General features: G+C 35.4%; 1 protein-coding gene across 1 annotated transcript; it reads right to left on the reverse strand.

The window, feature by feature from the left end:
• Positions 1–114: 114 nt before the first annotated feature.
• On the reverse strand, positions 115–22297 carry LOC124541713 (suppressor of fused homolog). Its single transcript, XM_047119649.1, has 12 exons — positions 22051–22297; positions 21839–21941; positions 21126–21218; positions 19555–19730; positions 16397–16539; positions 15429–15514; positions 14900–15029; positions 14465–14567; positions 13743–13819; positions 13270–13364; positions 683–815; positions 115–409 (listed from the first exon to the last, which is right to left on the reverse strand). The coding sequence occupies exons 1-12, from the start codon at positions 22184–22186 to the stop codon at positions 218–220; spliced, it is 1467 nt and encodes a 488-aa protein (XP_046975605.1). The 5' UTR covers positions 22187–22297; the 3' UTR covers positions 115–217.
• Positions 22298–22404: the final 107 nt, after the last annotated feature.

The following is a 22404-nucleotide window of genomic DNA, read 5'->3' on the forward strand; positions in this document are numbered from 1 at the left end:
TTATTTATTAACATTAAGCAGAGAATATATAAAGAGAACATATTCCACTACGTTGTTCCAATGCGGGTTGGTGGAATGCACATGTGGCACAATTTCGATGAAATTAGACACATGCAGGTTTCCTCACGATGTTTTCCTTCATCGCTGAGCATGAGATGAATTATAAACACAAAGTTAGGGTACATAAAACCTTATTTTACAATTATATATAATAAAATTATAATATCTCCATGTCATCTAAAACGGACAAGCTAAGTCTGTATCTCGGCCAGTTCAATGTGATTGGGAGACTCGGCTTCGGAGGCTTCTCAGTGCTCGAGTCACTTTCCTCTGAGTCACTCTCCGCAAGGCGAGAGAGATTGGAAACTTGTTTTGACATCTCCTGCGCTAAATCCGGCGGAATTAAGATCTGTCAATGAAAAAAAAAACTCATTAATTCAAACATCCTCATTCAACATTACATCTGTACACTTTATTTATTAATTTTCAAAATCTATTAATGGTTCGGAAATAAAAACCTCATACTTCAAAATAATCAGCGAAAAAAGCGGGTTTTTATTAATACAGGTATTTGTACATACCATTATAAATTATTTATGTTATTGATCCGCAAAAGAATTTCTAATCCTAAAATACACATAATATACGTGATAGTTAAAATACAAATATTATTAATAACTACCTGAAGCCAGGCCCCTTTAGTTGCGTAAGGCTTCTCCGGCGTGACGAAGGCCCCTACCACAGTAGGTGGCAGAACGGTCACAGCGCGAGGGCCTTGTCTCCATGTGAAGTGATGTGAGTGTAACACTCGGCCACTGAAAGTAATTATTTTAAAATAAACCATCATTTCTTACAACTTAAACACAATACATTAGATAGACATATTCTTACAGCATTTTTTTGTTTCAATACATAACATAAAATATTTTGGGACATGACAACACTTTATTAAATATAAATCATATGTAAAGATACATATATATAATAAAATAATTTATAATATTTATAAAGATATATATATTAAAATATTTCACGCGGTCAAGATTTATACACTAACTAGTTTTAGTTTATATTTTTATATATTTAAGCATTTAATGTTATTAATTCTTATGTTGACAACACTGTGGATAAAGTCAAAAAACTTATTTTGACATTTGACAATTGTTTGCAATTAGCATCGGCCTCGTCGCGGCGTTACAAAATACTGCTTAATGTTTATATACAGTCGTGTTTTTAAACAGAAGTAACATTTAACATGAATAAAGCAAGAACTAGCCGAAAACAAATGTCGATGATAATAGACTTTATGGAAAAGTAAGTAATTAAACAACAATAATGAGTTAATAAGCATACAATAACAATTATTTAGTTTTATAATTTACGTACAGCATATTCAAAACAAATTTTAAATTTACGCATTCCTTTAAATTTGCTAATAACTCAGCTATATTGTACGCTACTGACAGTTCTTGATAAATATATATTTTAATTTCTAAAATGATTTTATTAAATTTTACTTATATCGACTTTATTCTTCTTTCTCAATTCTTATATCAGGTTCCGTTCAATAAGCCATTCGATCGCCAAAACGTTTTGAATATCGTGGATATTTAAGCTCACGACCTCAATTATTTCGCGACGATTCAATGCCGAATATTATTTACTTGGCATTTGTCCTCTTATGGAATATAGATAGCTTCATTTCCCTTGGAAAATATCATTTCCTGACAGAATAATCGTAAATGTGTAAACATAAAGTTTCATGAGAGTGATCTAGTACATTCTATGTTATGATTGCTGTGTTAAACATTTAAAATATTAATAATGATTTATGGTTACACTAATATTTCAAGAATAATAATAAAATACATTCCCTGACTTTTATACAAGATTTTGTAGATGACAAAAAAGGGTGGAATTAATACCTGTTGACTTCTAGACAGGATACATTACATACATATATAATTGTTTTTAACTAATATGATTGTATTTTTAATGTTGAAAAAGAGTAACTGCTGAGTTTCTTACTGGTTCTTCTCGATAGAATCTACTTTCCGAAGTGGTAGCTTCACTTAATTCTTAAATGACAATTCAAAGCTTGTAAAAGCCCGCTTGAATAAAGTTTATTTTGATTTTATTTACACGGTAGATGAAACTAAGCAGAAAGTACTCACAACTTAATAAAGTATAATTAAAGTTACCAAGCTTTCCAATAGGTCAAGTAAAATAACACTGGAGTCTCATAAACTACTTCTATTATCGAAATAAATACTGTACCCCGGGAAGGATATTTATTTTGCAATGTTTGAATCTTAGTATTAGTTTTACTTTTCTCCTAGTGTCTGTACAAAGATTGTCACAGTGCTTAATTTGTTTAGATTATCTCATGCTCGGCATTGAAATACATTATGAAGCATAGCAACTGTTGCTATCAAATATTTCTTGCAGATTGATAAATCAGTATTATGTAGTACTAGCAACCTGACCCGGCTTCACACAGGTGCAACGCTGATACTAAATATAGTACTGACTGTCTAAATTATGAGTGTCTTAACTATTGTCCACATATTATATACCAAAAACTTTCTCTCGAATCACTGTTAAAAAAAACCCAACAAAATCCATTGCATAATTTCAAAGATGTACGCATACATAGGGAAAGACAGCGGTAAGCTTTGTTTTACTATGTATTGATTATGCTATTGGGTCCATAATACTGATGTTTTTATTCAATTTGATATCAATCCCATACAGATATAAGATATCAGTTACTATGCTATAACCATAATAACACCATTATTAGCTACTACCCACATAAGTGGTGTGGCAGCTTTACAACAAACTGTTTCATTACTTTTCACTATATAATCTTATTACAGATATGAAGAGCTGAGATGGCCTAGTGGTTAGAACACGTGCATCTTAACCGATGATTGCGTGTTCAAACCCGGGCAAGCACCGCTATATATATGTGCTTAACAACAACAGCCTGTAAATTCCCACTGTTGGGCTAAAGGCCTCCTCTCCCTTTGAGGAGAAGGTTTTTGGAACATATTCCACCACGCTGTTCCAATGCGGGTTGGTGGAATACACATGTGGCAGAATTTCTATGTAATTTGTCACATGCAGGTTTCCTCACGATGTTTTCCTTCACCGCTGAGCACGAGATGAATTATAAAGACAAATTAAGCACATGAATCAGCGGTGCCCGCCTGGGTTTGAACCCGCAATCATCGGTTAAGATGCGCGCGTTCTAACCACTGGGCCATCTATATGTGCTTAATTCGTGTTTATAATTCATCTCGTGCTCGGCGGTGAAGGAAAACATCGTGAGGAAATCTGCATGGTCTAATTTCATCGAAATTCTGCCACACGTGCATTCCACCAACCCGCATTGTATCAGCGTTAAATATGTTCCAAACCCTCTCCATAATGGAAGAGGAGGCCTTATCCCAGCAGTGGGAAATTTACAGTCTGTTGTTATACTTTTTACTTTATTACAGATATGGCGACATTCATAAACCCAGACAATACCCAGCACAGGAGATGATAAAAATGAAATGGAAGGAATTGATAAAAAAATTGAACAGTATAAGCGATGGTCACTATCGTTCGGAAATTCGGTGGGGTAAAGTAAGATTATAGTCAATATTTACCATTCACTATATAAAAAATATCATTTGGTCTGTACTAAAATACACTTAAGTTAATTTTGAGCCTTGGATAGGTCCAATTTGTAAACACTTAAGATTCATAATTTGAGTTGTAGCATCTTATATATAAATAGTGTAAGCTAACTTTTATCCCAGTGATTTTCAAACAATAGGGAAGATGCAATGTTTTTATTTTTGTGTTTATTTTAAATAACTCCATATAGGATAGACCATAAGTATGTTAAAAATCTAAAACACTTTACTGCAAAAAATGCGGTTTCAAAATGTCAATTTCAATTTTCGCGCGAAAACGGATCTATGTATCGTATGACGTCACTGCTGTCTATCACTGGCCCACTGATCGTACTTATCTCCGCTGGCTTTCATACTTATGTATTTCTCAGCCTTTAAGATATTTTTTTTGTAAAAAAATTAAGACAGACTATCCAAAAAAAAGCTTTCTTGTTCGTTCAAATAAAGGGTTTTTGACTGGTTCTTCTGACAGAAAATTGAGATAAAAGTGGTTTTAAGATGAAAAGTGAGACTGGCGTCTGCTTTGACAAACCCAACTTCCATTTTAATTCGAAAAACGCAATTAATTTTCGTTTTAATGTTCAATTTTAAACTCAAATAAGTAGTCATAACAGGAGTGACGTCACTGAACGCTATATCAGTGTTTTGAAATACGTTACGTTTCACGTTACTTTAATTCTTAATCATTGTTATAAAACAAATTTATATCAAATATAAATCTCGCAGTGGCTTTTATATTTTTTTAACATTTTAATAGCAAAATTTTCATAAATGTTATATTTGCATGTTCGCTATAGTTGCACATTAAAAAAAACCGTTATGGTCATATTTTGAAGAGCTCCAGTCCTGGATGTTAATGAACATTCCTTACATCGCCAACGCGACACCATCCTAAGATGTTATGTCCCTTGTGCCCATGTGTGTTCCACCAACCCGCAGTGGAACAGGGTGGTGGAATGTTTTGCGAACCTTCTCCTCAAAGATAGATGAGGCCTTAGCTCAGTTATGGGACAATTTACAGACTGTTGTTGTTTTTGTTGTGTTAGTAGTAGTAGTAACTATGGTAATTGAGGACCACAGTATCAGAGATGCCACATATCTTTTGCCTGTTGTTTCACAGGTTTCAACCAAGCAGTCTAGGTAAGTGCCGTCCACTCATCGGTTATTCTAGATAAAGTAATAATTGATGATTGAATGGTACCTACTCTGATTGACTCACCTCGAACACTACCGCCAGCCTGCAGTCTAGGACTACATATCACATGCATTACATTTGCTGCACTATCTGGATTATCATGTTTTATAAATTGAGATATTTGGAAGTTATTCATAATGACATGAGTGTATTTCTATGTGTGATGTGAAAACAACAAAAAGTTGCTCGCTAATCCAACTTATTTTACACAATGATTATTTCTATTTTAATGTTTGATTAAGTTAGGGATTTTAGCAGCGGAGAAGTTACATAATTCACAGCACAATCCACGGAAACCATTCGAATACACAAAACACATCCTAGTGGTCTACATACATTGCTCATAATATACAGAAGATTTACCATCATCAGCATCAGCGGTATATGTAAAACCTATTCTGCTATTTACTTGGAAGGAATAAGTCTTAATCTCTTAGAAATAAGGTCGAGGTTTGTCTGTAATCAGTAAGATGTACTGAATTGAAGTTGTTTGAAGTCTTAAAAGTCTAAACCACAATACGACTTTACTGAAAGTGTTAGTAAGGCATACTATTCCTGAGTATTGAAATATTGATGTTTTAATTTATTTTTGTTATTAATTTAAAGTAATTAATGTTCTTGTTGCTTGTTAATTATAACATCAGATAGTTATAATGATTATTTTAAGATGTCATCTTCAGTTCTTGTTGGAAGTTTGTATAAAAATTACAGTCGGGCAAATAAATTTTCTTTTATAAATATTGGACAACATCACATACATTACTCTGATCCTAATGTGAATAGCTAAAGCACTTGTGTTATGGAAGATCAGAAGAAACGACGGCACCACAAACACCTAGACCCGAGACGACATAGAAAACTATAGAATTTTTCGACCGCGGATTCAAATCGTCAAATCGTGTTAATATATCTACATTCTGAACCGGTGGTAGTTTTTGCTTTAATAGATGTTATCGCCATTGGAATTCCGGTAAAGTTTCATCTCAATAATGGCAACACTGTTCAATTTCAAATAAGAGTCGACTTCAAGGATTCGTTGACTGAATCTCATTACTTGGGAAAAGTGTTTTGAACAGTGAACTCTTATTTGTGTTACCATACTTTGTTACAATGAATAATAGATATAAGTGCAACTCGATCTATACACTGTTTGGTCTAACATAGTTTTGTATGACGATTCAAAAGTACTTGTAAAGAATGAAGTATAATATATTGTTTTAATTTTAGCAAAAGCCCACTCTACATAGCATATCACTACATAGTACAAAATAAAGTCGCTTTCTCTGCCCTATGTCCCTTTGTACGCTTCAATCTTTGTAACTACGCAACGGATTTTGATGCGGTTTTTTTAATAGATAGTGATTCGAGAGGAAGGTTTTTGTATATAATACATAGACAATATAGTAAAGAAACACTGATAATTTTATAATTTTGTAATGTGATGTCGTAAATACACAAAATCTTTAGTGTATAAAGTATCAGTATTATATATTTTTTAATCTTAACAGTATTTTATAGGTTTGGAGCGATTTTAAGAACAATGCCAGGAGAAAGTTATGTAAAATCGTCAACGTTTCCAAGGGCGGGCCAGCGGTTAAATTCATAATCACAGACTTGGAGCATCGGGCGCTTGAAATCATGCAAAACAAGTCCCCCAATAAAGATGAAGTAGTGGAAATCGCGGTCGATGGACAGGTAATATGTTTGACACAGCAGAGATCTTTAACATTCATCAGAATCCTGAGAACGAGTACGAGTCGAGATGGCCCAGTGGTTAGAACGCGTGCATCTTAACCGATGATTGCGTGTTCAAACCCAGGCAACGCTTTTTCATGTGCTTAATTTGTCTTTATAATTCATCTCGTGCTCAGCGGTGAAGGAAAACATCGTGAGGAAACCTGCATGTGACAAATTTCATAGAAATTCTGCCACATGTGCATTCCACCAACCCGCATTGGAACAGTGTAGTGGAATATGTTCCAAACCTTCTCCTCAAAGGGAGAGGAGACCTTTAGCCCAGCTGTGGGAATTTACAGGCTGTTGTTGTTTGTTGTTGTTGAATCCTGAGAACAAGGTAGGACTGAACTGAGTAGGACTTTTACCCACTAAAACAGACCTTTTTATGGTAAAGGTTTGTGGATAAGCTTTCAGGGTTGTAAGATATAATAATAATTTCTTACATCATCAATGCACAACTAATCTTGGGAACTAAGATACCATGAGCCTGTAGTAACACTGGCTCACTCAACCTTTAAACAACTCAATAATACCGATTACTGTTGTTTGGTGGTAAAATATCTGATGAGTGGGTGGTATCTCAAATGAGTTTGCACTCCAAATGTCGATTCAAAAGTGCTCGTAAAAGCCCACTTGAATAAGGTATATTTTGATTTTTTTGCAGGTACAAGAGAACGAGGAAGGAAAAAGTTTATCAAATGTATCAGTTCCAGACTACATGGATACAGTCGTGAAGACTGAGGAATGTGCAGTGGGTATGTCAAACTCAAACTCAAATTCCTTTATTCAATATAGAAGCATTACACTTATTGATTGTCAAATAAACGCTACCACCGGTTCGGAAAAAGGAACACCCTGACCTGAGAAGAACCGGCGAAAGAAACTCAGCGGGTCTTTTTTTTTTGTTATTTTTTTTGTCAAATTAATAAGATACATAGTAGTGTATGATTAGAAATAGCCAGGAGGCGATCGTTTCATTCCCAAGGTGTGCTATCAAACATAAACTCGCTAATTGTATAGTAGCCTTTTGCACACAAGCGTTCCTTAACAATTTTTTTAAATTTGTCGATAATAACTATCTATTTATAATATATAATTTGTGTATTCTATATTTATATTTATTTCATAATTTTAATAATAGACTCATATCATTTTATTCATATCTAAGGTGGGTGGTGCTGTACTAATACAGCACCACCCACCTTAGATTCTATGACCTATCCTACCGTTGGTTGCCTGGAAGAAATCGCTATGTAGCGATAAGGTCGACAAAATTGTACGCCTGTTATATCAGGGCCATATCTTTGTTATATTTATTTTTATTTCACTGTGTGGTGTACAGTAAAAAAGAATAAACCAATATTGGATAACATCACATACATTACTCTGATCCCAATGTAAGTTGCTAAAGCAATTTATTATACAGCTGCCAATCTACACTTCGTACTGTGGAATAGGGTATATAGATAGATTACAATATAGCTAAAAATAATACGTTAAATTGAAATCATATTTCACGGTTCACGATATTTCGATAGATTACAATCTGACGAGACAGTTTGTAATCTAACCGTCAGTGGCGTAGTTATCGTAGGGCCAGGTGGTACACCAGGGCCCCGGAGTTCAGGGGCCCTCTAAACAAACATGAAGCTTCTGTAGCTAGAAAATCACGACCCTGAGCACAAGATTTCTCATTTGGTATCTATAATTTTAAAGGGTAATTATTAGTTAAATATGGATGGGAAAGAGGGGTGAGGGCCCGATTTTTTTCCTATGCACCGGGGCCCTTCCTCACTTAGCTACGCAATTGCATACGGTGGCATATATATGTTTGAAGAACTACTTCAATTTGCCGATTCTTCTTATAAAAACCAACAAAAATATAATTCGGAACAATAAACATGTTTTGTTGTCATAAAAATTAAATTTTGGACCCTTTTCTATTCCCGTAATAACGCTGTCATTTTGGTAACGTCATATTGATGAGAATAAGTTTTGTACGACCGGCACTCATTGGACTTTAACAGATGTAAATATTTTGTGTTTTTTGGGACTTTAATTAATTACAATCGCTATCGTTTGGGTGGTAAGAACAAATACTAAAATTTAATCTCTTAAAGAAATTGTTTTTTGAGAAAACTTGTCTATTATGTCGAAATATATATTTTTTGCAGCCTTTTATTGGGAAAATCAACAAATTAAAGTACTTTTTCAAACATAGTTGAATACCATTATGGAAGTAATAAATCTTTATTAATATTATAAATGTGAAAGTAACTCTGTTTGTCTGTCTCTCTTTCAAGACCAAACCGCTGAACCAATTTCAATGAAATTTGGTTTAAATCAAACTTTAACTCCAAAGAAGGCTAATCTTTTTGCACATGACAACCTACACCGTCAAACGTCAGCGTAGCCGCGTGAGACTACTAGTATAATATATATTTCCAGCTTCCGAAACACCAGAAACGAGCAGACAATCACCATTAATCGATGAAACTCCAAAACCCCAACAACCCAACTCCAGCCAAGCAATAAAAGATGCCGTAGCTCAACTGATCTTGGAAGCTGATAAGCATGGAAGGGATTACGCGAGGCAACGGGACAGGATCGACGTTGATCTAGAGAGGGAGAGGATAAGGCAAAGAGATGAGGAGTTACGGCTGAGGGATTACGAGTTAAGGGAGAGGGTCAGACAGAGGGATGTGGAACTACAGCTTCAAGACAAATGGTTGGATTTCATGAAGGAAGCGATGCATCTTATCAAGAGGCATCTAGAAAAATAATACATATATGTGTATAGTATGACACAAATTAGATGTAGCATCGGAAAATGCAATGAAATGAAAATAAAACCGATTATTGCCGATTTACACAACCAATAGAAATAGCTCCCTATCGCGCCATTCGACGCTATTCGTCGCTATAGATTCTCATGTCAGAGAAAGCAAGTGCATGTAAATCGACGTGTCAAATTGACGAATATATTGAGTCATATGATATTACAAGTTATTACGTTTGTGCAAAGATAATATTCGCATGAGAAATAAATATTGATAATTTAGGATAGCGTACTTCATTCGGATGTGATCGGTTTTACTATATGTATATAATTCTTGTATTATTATTAGCAAAAATGTTAATAAATCGATACATTCACATTTGACAATAATAAAAAAAAAAAAAACAATAAACGTAGCACACGTCGACCAAGCTTATTAGTGCTCCCAAAAATTAGACCAAAATTTGAAAAATAAAGTTTTACTTTCGGTATGTACTTTCGGATGGTAGTTTGTTATGTATAGTTGTGATGGAGCACTTAAAAAATGTAAGCTCAGTTAACGGATTCAAGTCTCAACTCTCAAAATAAGAAGTGAATATCAAATACGTATCACAATTTTGCCGATGCTACATCTAAGTTGTGTCGTACTATACATCCGTAAGTAGAAGAGTGTTATTCTATCAGCTCGGGAATTTACCAACAATTGTGTTAAAGAATATTTAGTAAGTGGATATGATTGGAACATGCCCGGTTTGGACTGAAATTCAGTTAAAATTCATGCGTTCCATGTAATGAGTGGTTTTCGGTTCTAAGGTAATCTTGGCCATTGTACTCCTTTTGTAAATCGCTACCTCAGAGCAATGGTAGGACATCTACAAATAAATAAATATTGGACAATATCACATACATTACTCTGACGCCAATGTAAGCAGCTAACGCACGTGACCAGACCCACGACAACATAGAGACCTAATGGATTTTTCTACATTGACTCGGCCGGGAATCGAACCCGGAACCTTGGAGTGGCGTGCCCATAAAAACCGGTATACAAACTACTCCACCGCGGAGGTCGTCATAGGATCGTGCTTGGAAGTCAACAGGTATTAACTCCACGCTTTTTATCATCTACAAAATCTTGTATCGAATTATTGGTTAACCCATTGCTCAGATAGACAACTGACACTTCGCGGTGACAAAACGGTTGATCGTATTATTCATGAAGACCCGATTTGTATGACCTTTGACCTTCAATATATTAAGATGCACGATAGCACTTGTGACTTTTGAGACAACGTCTAGAATGGCAAAGCAAAGGTTCTGACCAATTTGCAACTTATTATCTTGCATTCCGAGGCGATGTCCCAAATTGACTGGGTTATAAAACACAAAAAAATGGAAGATATCCCACTGTTGCTCAGAGATAACGATGAATGAATCGCCTTCCAAGTCTTCCTAAGCAAAATTGACGTTGGAAAGCGTGGCAGTTATTAGAAAATCAATTCAGGCCATTCTAAACTTATTGGCATTTATCTATTGAGAGATTTTCAGTACAATCAGTAGTGCCACAGGACTGGTGTTTATCATCTTCAAGTAAAGGCTTCGTGCTAACCCATAACCGTAACCTCCTCCTCAAATATTCAATCGCTGTATGTAACAGTTAGAATGGTGAGTGAGCCAGTGTATACAGATGAAAAATCACGTTCAAAAAACATGAATGTAATATAAGTCTTAATTTCCCACAGCTGATAAGACCCTCCCTTTGAGGAGAAGGTTTCGAACATATAACAGGTTCTAATCACTTGTGACAAAATTTGGTTGACACGTTCAGGTTTCTTCATGATGTTTGCCTTTACCGTCGAGCTCGAGATGAATTATAAACACAAATTTAGTACATGAAAGTGAAGAGAAAGAAAAATGAACCCGGAATCATCGGTTAAAATTCAAGCGTTCTAACCACTGGGCCATCTCGGCTATGTAGCTATCGGAAATTTATTATTAATATTATAATGTATGTTAAGTAGAAAAGTATTGTATTATAAATAAAGATATATTAATCAAGTTATTTGTGCTTATAGCTGATTATAATCATGAAATATATATCTTAGTTTAATTATCCATCTTTCTTTAATATATTACACTAGCTATCCGCCCTCCCCCCCTCTACTTCGCACAGGTGCAATGCTGTTACTTAATATACTACAGAATGTTACCATTAGACAATACATACTTTGCAATTTAAACGCAAAAAATGTGTTTATTTGCTATATAGTTTCATTTATAATCTGAGGGTAGTTTATGTTCCTATAATGGTTGAAATTAGGGTGCAATATCGGGTAGTCGCCCCTACTCTAAATAGTAATAAAAGTAAAAATACCGTTCTAAAGAATTAAAGTCTGCTTTATAATTGAGCATATATACACTTATATATTTGGACAAGTACTATATGTTAAACTAGCGACCTGCCACAGCTTCGCACGGGTGCAATACTGATACTAAATATAGTACAGAATTTGTTTATTTACGACATCACATTGGAAACTTCTAAAATTATCAGTGTTCCTTTACTATACTGTTCTTGTATTATATATCAAACTCAAACAACTTTATTCAATATAGAAGCATTACACTTTCTTATTGATGGTCAATTGAAACACTACCACCGGTTCGGAAAAGAAAATACCCTGATCGGAGAAGAACCGGCGAAAGAAACTCAGCGGGTTTTTTTTTTTTTTTTTATTTGTCTCATATATTATTTAAATAATTTAATATGAGATGAAATAGCCAGGAGGCGATCGTTTCATTCCCAAGGTGTGGTATCTATCATAAACTCATTAATTGTATAGTAACCTTTTGCACACAAGCGTTCCTTAATAATTTTCTTAAATTTGGCAACAGAGGCATTTTGAGCGCTTTCTGGGATCCTGTTGTAAAACCGTATACATTGCCCCACAAAGGAGTTACTGACTCTATGTTGTCGAGTAACAGGAGTAACAAGTTTATATATTTATATATTCGAGAGGAAGGTTTATATATATATATATAAGGTTTTTATATATATACTATATATATATATAAAAACCTTCCTCTCGAATCATTCTATATATAAATATAGAAAAAACCACAAAGTACTACTACATTTCAAAGATGTATGCATACGTAGACAGTGGCAGATTAAAAAATCTGCCACTAGTAGGCTATTAAATTTTTGCCGCCCCTACTATTTCTTTGCAACATTTATGATTTACGTTATATCGTCCTCATTACATCGGTTTCTTCCCGTTATTAGTATGATCATAAACTAGGTGATATTTCTGTCAGTACTAGATTACTTTTCCAGCCCGCTATGTAGTGACGAGTATACGGATTACGGACGTAATATATACATATAATTATAAGTTATTTTTTATTTCTGTGAGATAATATCAAATTTGGCCTAAATTTGCCGCCCTAGGCTCCATCCTTAGCCTATTGGTAAATCCGCCACTGTACATAGGGTCAGTAAGCGACTTTGTTTTATACTATGTAATGAATAAGAACAGAGTCGGATTTAAAGGTAAATTAAAGGCCCTGGGGCCACAAAGCAGTGTGGCCCTAGACCAACAGGAGCGTGGAGATCCTTATAATTATATCATGGATTAATGGATTACCTTAAGGTTTTATTAATTTGAATCAGTAAGTATTTCTTGACTGGTATCGGTAACTTTTAAAATATTAAGTAGTAAGATTATTATAATTTGACTATATCTCGGCATTAGTTAACTTACTGAAAACTTTTGTGGCCCCCACTTATGTGGAGGCTCCAGGGCAGTTGCCCCGGGTGCCCTTCCCTAAATCCGGCCCTGAATAAGAACATATAAACATAGTGTACTCACTCGATAGCCAGCGGCAGCAAGCTGGCGCCCTCAGCGTTTAACATAACGTGGACTCCATCCAAGTATTCCACTTCATCGTCACTCCGCCACGAACCCTGGAACAGATACAGGTTCTAATCGACTTCTAAAATTGATAAAGTAGTAAAGTAAGAGCCTGTAAATTTCCCACTGCTGGGATAAGGCGTCCTCCTCCATTGAGGAGAGGGTTTGGAACATATTGCTGCAATGCTGATACTAAATATACTAAATATTTTTTCTTTTATCTTTACTCTATGTGTCTATTTATTATATACAAAAACCCTCCTCTCGAATCAATCTATATATAAAACAAAACAGCATCAAAATCCGTTGCATAGTTTTAAAGATCTAAGCATACATTTTCAGTTTCTTTTGCTGGCTTATTTCAAGTCCGAGTAACTTTCCAAACTAGTGGCAATAAATTAAATGATCTTAATAACTTTAAGCATTATTACCTGCATTATTTCTGGTAACTGAGGTAGAGCTCGTTCGATGCTGGTCATTTCAAAGCTGTCCACTGACATGTTGTGACCTGTTGAAACAAGGTTAAATATTTATTATGTGCTAACTAATGGCCCAATTAAAATAAATTGGCTCAGTAATCATCTATACTTATAATAACATTAAAGTATCTGTTTGCAATATTAAATAAATCGCTTTTTTAAAACATATTTATATCAAATCAAATCAAAATATACTCTATTCAAGTAGGCTTTTACAAGCACTTTTGAATCGTCATTTTACAATTAAGTGAAGATACCACCGGTTCGGAAAGTAGATTCTACCGAGAAGAACCGGCAAGAAACTCAGTAGTTACTCTTTTTTAACATTTAAAAATACAAAGTCATGTTAGTTAAATACAATTATTTAAATTAATATATCCTGCTTGGAAGTCAACAAGTATTATTAGCTCCACGCTTTTTTATCATCTATTAAATCTTGTATTGAATAATATGCTTTTTTCTTGTATTGAATTATATATGGTACATATAACAAAAGAACATTTTTTTTTCAATTTTTGTCTTATTTGTTCCGACTAATCTCTGGAACGGCTGGACCGATTTTGATGAGAATTTTACTGGTAGATAGCTGATATAATAATGAGTAAAAGTTTGTTAAATTAAAACGCGCACGTATTCGCGGTCACAGCTGGTTCATAATAAAATTTAATCCTTGCCTTCCGCTCCCCTGTCGCTCATGCAGCTCAGGCCCCTCTGCAGAGTGTCCTTGATCTGTTGCTCCAAGATCGGAGACAGTGGACTGGCCTGTTCTTCTGGACTCTAGAAAATATAAGATTTATTCAGCTGATACACGAACATTTATATCCTATTCCAACCATAAGTGGAAAAAGCTAAATAAACATTTGACGGCAAATTGCAGCAATATTATTGGTTGAGCTTGATTAGTTCAGTATCGAACCTGGACCTTACTACACTGCTGTCTGTAAATCATTCCGCTGCTGACGCTACTACTAACATTTAGGATGACACGGTCTTATCACTCGTAAAGCACACTTTCTTCAGGTCATCAGGCCGTGTCACCCTCCTGAATGTAAATTAGATTGGTAATATTTCAAAAGGCTAGTGTCCCGTGGTAGAGGTTGCGTGGTCACCTGGTGTCGCCGCAGCCAGCGCACGCGCGCCGACACGCCGGCCAGGTGCGCCGCGCGCGCGCGCCCCGCGCCCGCCCCGCGCGCCGACACGCGCCGCGCCGCGCGCGACACCAGCCACGCGCCGCCGCACCTGCGCACGCGCACACTTAGCCCACACTGCACACTCCCACCCACGTGCACTACACGTAAAGTGTAACTACAGGCACTGGTCGGAGACCCATTGACAAAATGATTATGTTTCCCAATGCTATGGGACTATGTGGTGATCACCTTCCACCGGTTGGCCAAATTCTGTTGAGGAGGGTTTTTCAAGAAAAAGTTTTTTTTTTTTTTATATCATAGTTATTGAGCAGAGATATGCCCAACAATAAAGAATTACTTATAAGTGATTCATAAAGGGAAAAATCATAAGGAAAGCATGTCATGTCGAAGCTACTCTATGCTTTGCATATATCTTATCTACCGAAATGTTCAATGTGGCTGAATTAGCTGTTTGTCGAGCCGGAATTTTATTACTACATCGACTCACTTTGGGTCTTCACTGATCACTTTCAGAACTTCGAAGCCCGACCCTCGCTGCGCCGCTCGCAACTCTCGGCTGGTACAGCCGACCATCTGCAAACCAATTGAAATCTTTGTAAATCCTAGAAATTTTTCACTGACATAAACCTGACATCCATTGGAATCGGAGCCATAGTTATGACCTGTAAATTTTCATTACTGGGCTGGGTTCCCTTTCTCTATAGTGAGGAGACACATGCAGGTTTCCTCACGATGTATTCCTTCATCGCCGAACACATGAAAATGCCCTGGTTTGAACTCGAAGATTCAATCATCAAGATGTACATCTTTACCGATAATTGAATCTCTCGTTACCAATGGGCCAACTCGACTCTTGAAAATTGGAGCACCATAGTGCACTGAGGTTAAAAAAAAAGGTAAAAGTAACAGCCTGTACATTTCCCACTGCTGAGATAGGGCCTCCTCTTCGATTGAGGAGAGGGTTTGGATCATATTCCACAACGCTGTTGCGGGTTGGTGGAACTGAGGTTAAATGATCTACAAATCTTCTTCACTAGAGCCTGCCATCAACAAGACATATATTTATTTGGGGGTAGGTCTTTGTGCAAGCCCGTCTGGGTAGGTACCACCCACTCATCAGTTATTCTACCGCCAAATAACAGTACTCAGTATAGTCGTGTTCCGGTTTGAAGGGTGAGCGAGCCAGTGTAACTACAGGCACAAGGGACATAACATCTTAGTTCCCAAGGTTGGTGGCACATTAACATTGTAAGAAATACTTATTATTTCTTACAGCGTCATTATCTATGGGTGATGGTGACCACTTACCATCAGGTGGCCCATATGCTCGTCCGCCAACCCATACCATAAAAAAAAATCTAGAGCCTGCCATCAACAAGACATATATTATCCCTCGTTAGTCTAAAAGAGTCAATAATAGCTGTGGCATTCTGAATAAAGTCTAATAGTTAATACCTGAAGGAAAGTAACGGTGCCATGGGGAGTGTGAGCTTGTGGCAAGCGAGGATCCTCTGCCACCAACAAGTGTCGCAGCCGACTGCGACCGCCGTCCAGTGGCGCGTGCCACGATACGTGGTCACCGGCCATGAATTTGTTACCTGAAATTATATAAATAGAGATAAACACAATCATTATTCCAAAATTTTTAAAACAGTATGCATTTCTGCTAAGTCCTTATATTTAAAGAAAAAAATCCTGAATTCTGATAATAGAATTAAAGCCACATGGGATGTTATTAGTAGTGTTAGTGGAAAACCCAAAAAGGAAATGATACCAATAGAATTGAACACAGGTAGTAGATACACGAGTTCTGAATTAGAGGTTGCTAATTTATTTGAATCATTTTTTGACAAAGTACCCCATAAAATAACATTTCATTTAAAATCATCTACATCAAATGCAGCTAGGTTATTAAATAATAGTGTTTCTAAATGCGTTATTGATTTTTCATTTGAAACGGTTTCTGCAATAGATGTCATAAAAGTATTTAAAACTATAAATATTAAAAAAACTAACGACATATGGGGCATTTCGGTAAAATTTTTGAATAACATCATATACGATATTGCTCCGTATATAGCAGTAATTTTTAACAAGAGTTTGGACACGGGTTCATTTCCTAACTTGTTAAAATGTAGTCAAGTTTTACCACTTTTTAAAACTGGAAACAGAAGCGATCCCAGTAATTACAGGCCTATTTCAATACTCCCATCCTTAAGTAAAATTTTTGAAAAAAATATTTTAAATCAACTTCTCGTCCATTTCGGTACAAATGCTATTTTTCATGGTGAGCAATTCGGTTTTAGAAGAGGTCGCTCGACAACTGATGCGGGAATTGCGCTTCTCAAACATATTTACGATGCTTGGGAGAAATCACAGAACGCTATTGGAGTATTCTGTGATTTATCTAAAGCATTCGATTGTGTAGAACACGAAACGCTTCTTTATAAGCTCAAATATTACGGTGTTAAAGGTAAAGCTCTTGATCTCATCGCTTCATATTTAAGTCAAAGAATCCAGCAAGTTTTCATTAATGGAATAAAGTCTTCTGGATCTACGTTAAAAATGGGAGTTCCACAAGGTTCAATTTTGGGTCCCTTTCTATTCCTAGTATATATAAATGATCTTCCTTTCTATGTTAAGGGTATTTGTGATATAGTGTTGTTTGCTGACGATACTTCGCTGATTTTTAAGGTTGACAGGAAAAAAAATGACTATGACGATGTGAACGGTGCATTATCACAGATACACAATTGGTTTACAGTAAATAATTTAGTTTTGAATGCTCAAAAAACAAAATGTGTAGTTTTTACCCTACCCAATGTTAGCAAGCAAAATTATAATATAGCTTTAAATGGTGACCGTCTTGAAGTAGCTGATACTACGGTGTTTTTAGGAATAGAATTGGATTCCAGACTTCAGTGGACTTCTCATTTATCATCCCTAACAGGAAGACTCAGCTCCGCAACATACGCGGTTAGAAAAGTTAGACAACTAACTGATATTGATACCGCTCGTTTAGTTTATTTTGGTTATTTTCACAGTATTATGTCATATGGCATATTACTTTGGGGTAACGCTGCAGATATTGAATCTGTCTTTATTTTACAAAAGAGAGCAATTCGGTTTATTTATAATCTTGGAGCTAGAGACTCTCTTCGGGATGTTTTTAACAGAGTAGGAATACTTACTGTTGCGTCGCAATATATTTACAACAATATCATGTATATTCACAGTAACTTTGATCACTTTGATAAAAACAGTGATAATCATTGTATATGCACTAGAAGTAAGGATAAACTTATAACGCCAAGTTTCCGACTCCGCAAAGTCAATGGATCCTTCTTGGGGCAAGGTATCCGTTTCTATAATAAAATTCCGCAGAAATTTTTAACTTTGCCGTTTAGTAAATTCAAATCGTTTGTTAAAAATACATTGGTAGAAAAAGCATACTATTCGATACCAGATTTTGTAGATGATAAAAAAGCGTGGAGTTAATACCTGTTGACTTCCAAGCAGGATACATTAATTGAAATAATTGTATTTAATTAACATGACGTTGTATTTTTTAAATGTTAAAAAAGAGTAACTACTGAGTTTCTTGCCGGTTCTTCTCGGTAGAATCTACTTTCCGAACCGGTGGTAGCTTCACTTAATTGTAAAATGACGATTCAAAAGTGCTTATAAAAGCCTACTTGAATAAAGTTTATTTTGATTTTGATTTTGATTTTGATTAAGTTTGTAGGAACTACATTTCAATATTCTCATTCGTACTGCGTAGGCGTCCACAGACGCGCTCCCACTGAAGCTAAATCCAAGTCCCGCCTTATTTATACGACGCGAGAAGCGGCAAGCGTGTGTGGCGCTCACCTAGCGCACTCCAACGGATTTTCTTAGAAACTCACGAAATGAACATACGAAATTGCAGCGTCGGGATTGGTTGAAAAATCGAACTTTTAATTCGTCGTTCAATTTCTAAAATATTTTGAATTGTAATGTACAACTTCTAATTGGCTGATGAATGACTCCTAATTGTAAATTTTGTATATATATCGACACATTTGCCGAATAAAATTATTCAAGAAAACCCAGAAGTAGTACAGCAAGTTAGCTAGGGACCAGTACCCCTACAAGTTAAATCCTTTGCATTACGTTTAATGATGGATCCAAAACGCTAACTCCTAAGTGTCGTTGCTTGGAACTGGTACACATATGTATGTGTGTGCCTCATTGACGCAGAGTACAAGGTGGCTTTGTATCCTGGGTGCATAGAATCAAAATCAAAATAAACTTTATTGAAGTAGGTTTTTACAAGCACTTTTGAATCGTCATTTTACAATTGGGCTACCACCGGTTCGGAGAGTAGATTCTACCGAGAAGAACCGCCAAGAAACTCAGTAGTTACTCTTTTTCAACATTTAAAAAATACAACCATATGAGTTAAATACAATATATGTATGTAATGTATCCTGCCTGGAAGTCAACAAGTATTAATTCCAAGCTTTTTTACTTTGCTGAAATATTTTTTGTTTTGGCTTTGTAGTAGGAAATTATAGTGGAACGCCCTATATCACCCACAAACAAGAAATCGAAACAGGTTAAATAACACTCACCAGTTGTGAATATATATCTCGCTAACGCCTGCAGTAAGGTGGCCGGCCAAAGAGGAGGTTCTCTCTCTTGGGACTCGAGTCTGAATGTCAGCTCCAAACCGTACCCTGAGCAGCGTTCCACGGGATCTGGCTCTGGGTGTACCCGACCGTCTCCATGGAGGTCTGATAATCCGAAACTGTAACAATATAAATAATTCAGATAATTAAAATTGGTCAAAGTATTTATAGTATACGAGCGATCTACGAGATGGTCCAGTGGTTATAACGCGTGCATTCTAACCGATGATTTCGAGTTCAAACCCAGGCAAGCACCACTATATATATGTGCCTAAATTGTGTCATCTCGTGCTCGGCGGTGGAGGAAAAACATCGTGAGGAAACCTGCATGTGTCTAATTTCATCGAAATTCTGCCATATGTGTACTCCACCAACCCGCATTGCAACAGCGTGGTTGAATATGTTCCAAAACCCTCCCCATAATGGAAGAGGAGGCCTTATCTCAGCAGTGGGAAATGTACCTTAACTACCTTACGAGCTACCTGCCTACGCTTCGCAGGGGAACAATACTGATGCTAAATATACTGCAGAATTTGTTTATTCACGACGTCACAATAGAAACTTTTAAGATTATCTGTGTTTCTTTACCATATTGTCCATGTATTATATACAAACACCTTTTTTCTCGAATTACTCAATCTATAAAAATAACCGCATCAAAATCCGTTGCGTAGTTCTAAGCTTACATAGGGACAGAAAACGGTAAAAGACTTTCGTGTATCATAGTATACATACTGATACATAGTGATAATGATGATTTATCTACTTAATATTTGTTGAAATAATTTCAATCAACTGTACATTCATTTTGGCATACATCCATCTTTTCCCAGCAAATACTATTTTACTATGGATTAAACCAAGTGGAAATAGTACTGCTTAAACAATTATATTATACTATAGCTATTTATAGTGAAAAGTGTAGCTATAGGATAATTGTGATTTATCTAACGCATTTGATTGTGTACAACACAAAATGCTTCTATATAATATGTTAAAATATTAATGGAATAGGTACAGCTCTTGGTAATCCTAATAATCACTGTTGTTACTCATATCTAAGGCAGAGTTAAATAGTTAATTCAAGTTCATATTAATCAAAACAGGCTGCTGGATTTGTTTTAAAAACGGGTGTTCCACAAGGATCTAACTTAGGTCACTTTCTTTTTTTAGTATATTTTAATGTTTTCTCAATCTGTTTTTAACATAGTTGATATAAAGAAACTTATAAATATGTTATTTGATTTTTTTTTCTCTAACTTTCATAATGTCTAGTCAATAGGCAAAGGTGATCTGAAGAAGATAGTGACAATCTTTGCACATACATTGATTTTTATTATTGCTTAAAAAGGAAAGACAAGAGAGATGAGTGGTTAGAACACCTAGAATCTGAACTGAAGAGAGTGGATTCAAATCTGCAACACCTTTATGATTTTCACAAATTTTGTTATTAATCTTCTGGTCTCTAGAATTTTAATATGCCGTTATGAAATTAATGTTATTTGAATACACACCTAACATAATGCCAATGGGGCGGTATGTTCTCATCAGGCTTGCCTGCATTCCAGTACATACTAATATAGTCCAATGGATCTTGACCTCCGAGCCTGAAAATAGAATATACATACAACTCAATATATGTAACAACTATTATTACATAATAAGTTATAAAATCAAAATAAACTTTATTCAAGTGGGCTTTTGCAAGCGCTTTTGAAGCATCATTTAACAATTAAGTGAAGCTACCACCGGTTCGGAAAATAGATTCTACCGAGAAGAACCGGCAAGAAACTCAGTATATGACTTTTAATACATGATAAAGACAACTCATTAAACTCAGTAAATAAGTGACAAGTTGATTGATAAAGACAGCTTCACATCCTTATCTGATTTGAACAAAGTTTATAGTAATATAACTTTTAATTGTTAATGTTTTGCTTTGTAAGAGAGTGTGAGAGTGTATTTTTGAGAGAGTACTATGTCAGTGATGAAAAAAAGACATTTATTTATATTTAATTACAATAACTTCTTTTGGAATATTTTTTCTTAATCATACTGCAATATTTCTAATAATTAAAATGCTTTTTTTATATAATATAAGTATGTATGTAAAACAAAAAAATATTTGACTTAAGAATATTGCATATAAATAAAATATCCTCAATTGTCTGAGTAAAATAATCAACAATTTACAATACTATTAAAAAAAAATTACAATTATATTTACCAGTACTTAAGCCTTGTGGTAACTTGAAGTGGATTTGGCTGGTCTGGATATACTTTGGAGCAAACATCATACAGTGCTTTTAATCCTGGAGGCATGAGGCGCTCTAAAAAATTAAAAAAAAAAATTACACATGTATACCACCGCAACTGATTCAGTAAAATTACAAATAATGTTTTTGACTTAGTAAGTAGAATAACAATGTCATTAAACACCTGTTTGATTCAACTCATCAGTTTGTTGCCCTTGTAATGTGGCAGCTTCAGGATTCATCGTCGCTTGCGCAGGCGCAACGAACGCTAACGCACTATTACGGACGACACCGCCCCCTGACCCACTTGTACCCGACATTACTTATTATTTTTAAGGGTTAACTTAAATAAATAAAATTAGAATTAATATTTTAAAATTAAAAATGGTATTCAACGTTGTTTACGCATCCACCATTTGTTTTAATTTTTATGGTTGGTATTATTGACTGTCAAAGTTATTGAAATTTGAAAATCTTATCATGAGCTTTTTAGCTACTGACCACGCCGCCAATCCAAAATAACAATTAAAATTTAGAA

Source organism: Vanessa cardui, chromosome 28, assembly GCF_905220365.1.
Source record: "Vanessa cardui chromosome 28, ilVanCard2.1, whole genome shotgun sequence".
Lineage (NCBI taxonomy): Eukaryota > Metazoa > Arthropoda > Insecta > Lepidoptera > Nymphalidae > Vanessa > Vanessa cardui.

Coding starts and splice junctions, on each gene's coding strand:
- LOC124541713 (XM_047119649.1), bottom strand. CDS start 22,186: ATGTCGGGTACAAGTGGGTCAGGGGGCGGTGTCGTCCGTAATAGTGCG. Junction 15,030..15,428: donor GTGATCAGTGAAGACCCAAA/GTGAGTCGATGT, acceptor GCGCGTGCGCAG/GTGCGGCGGCGCGTGGCTGG. Junction 14,568..14,899: donor GCTGGCTGCGGCGACACCAG/GTGACCACGCAA, acceptor TATATTTTCTAG/AGTCCAGAAGAACAGGCCAG.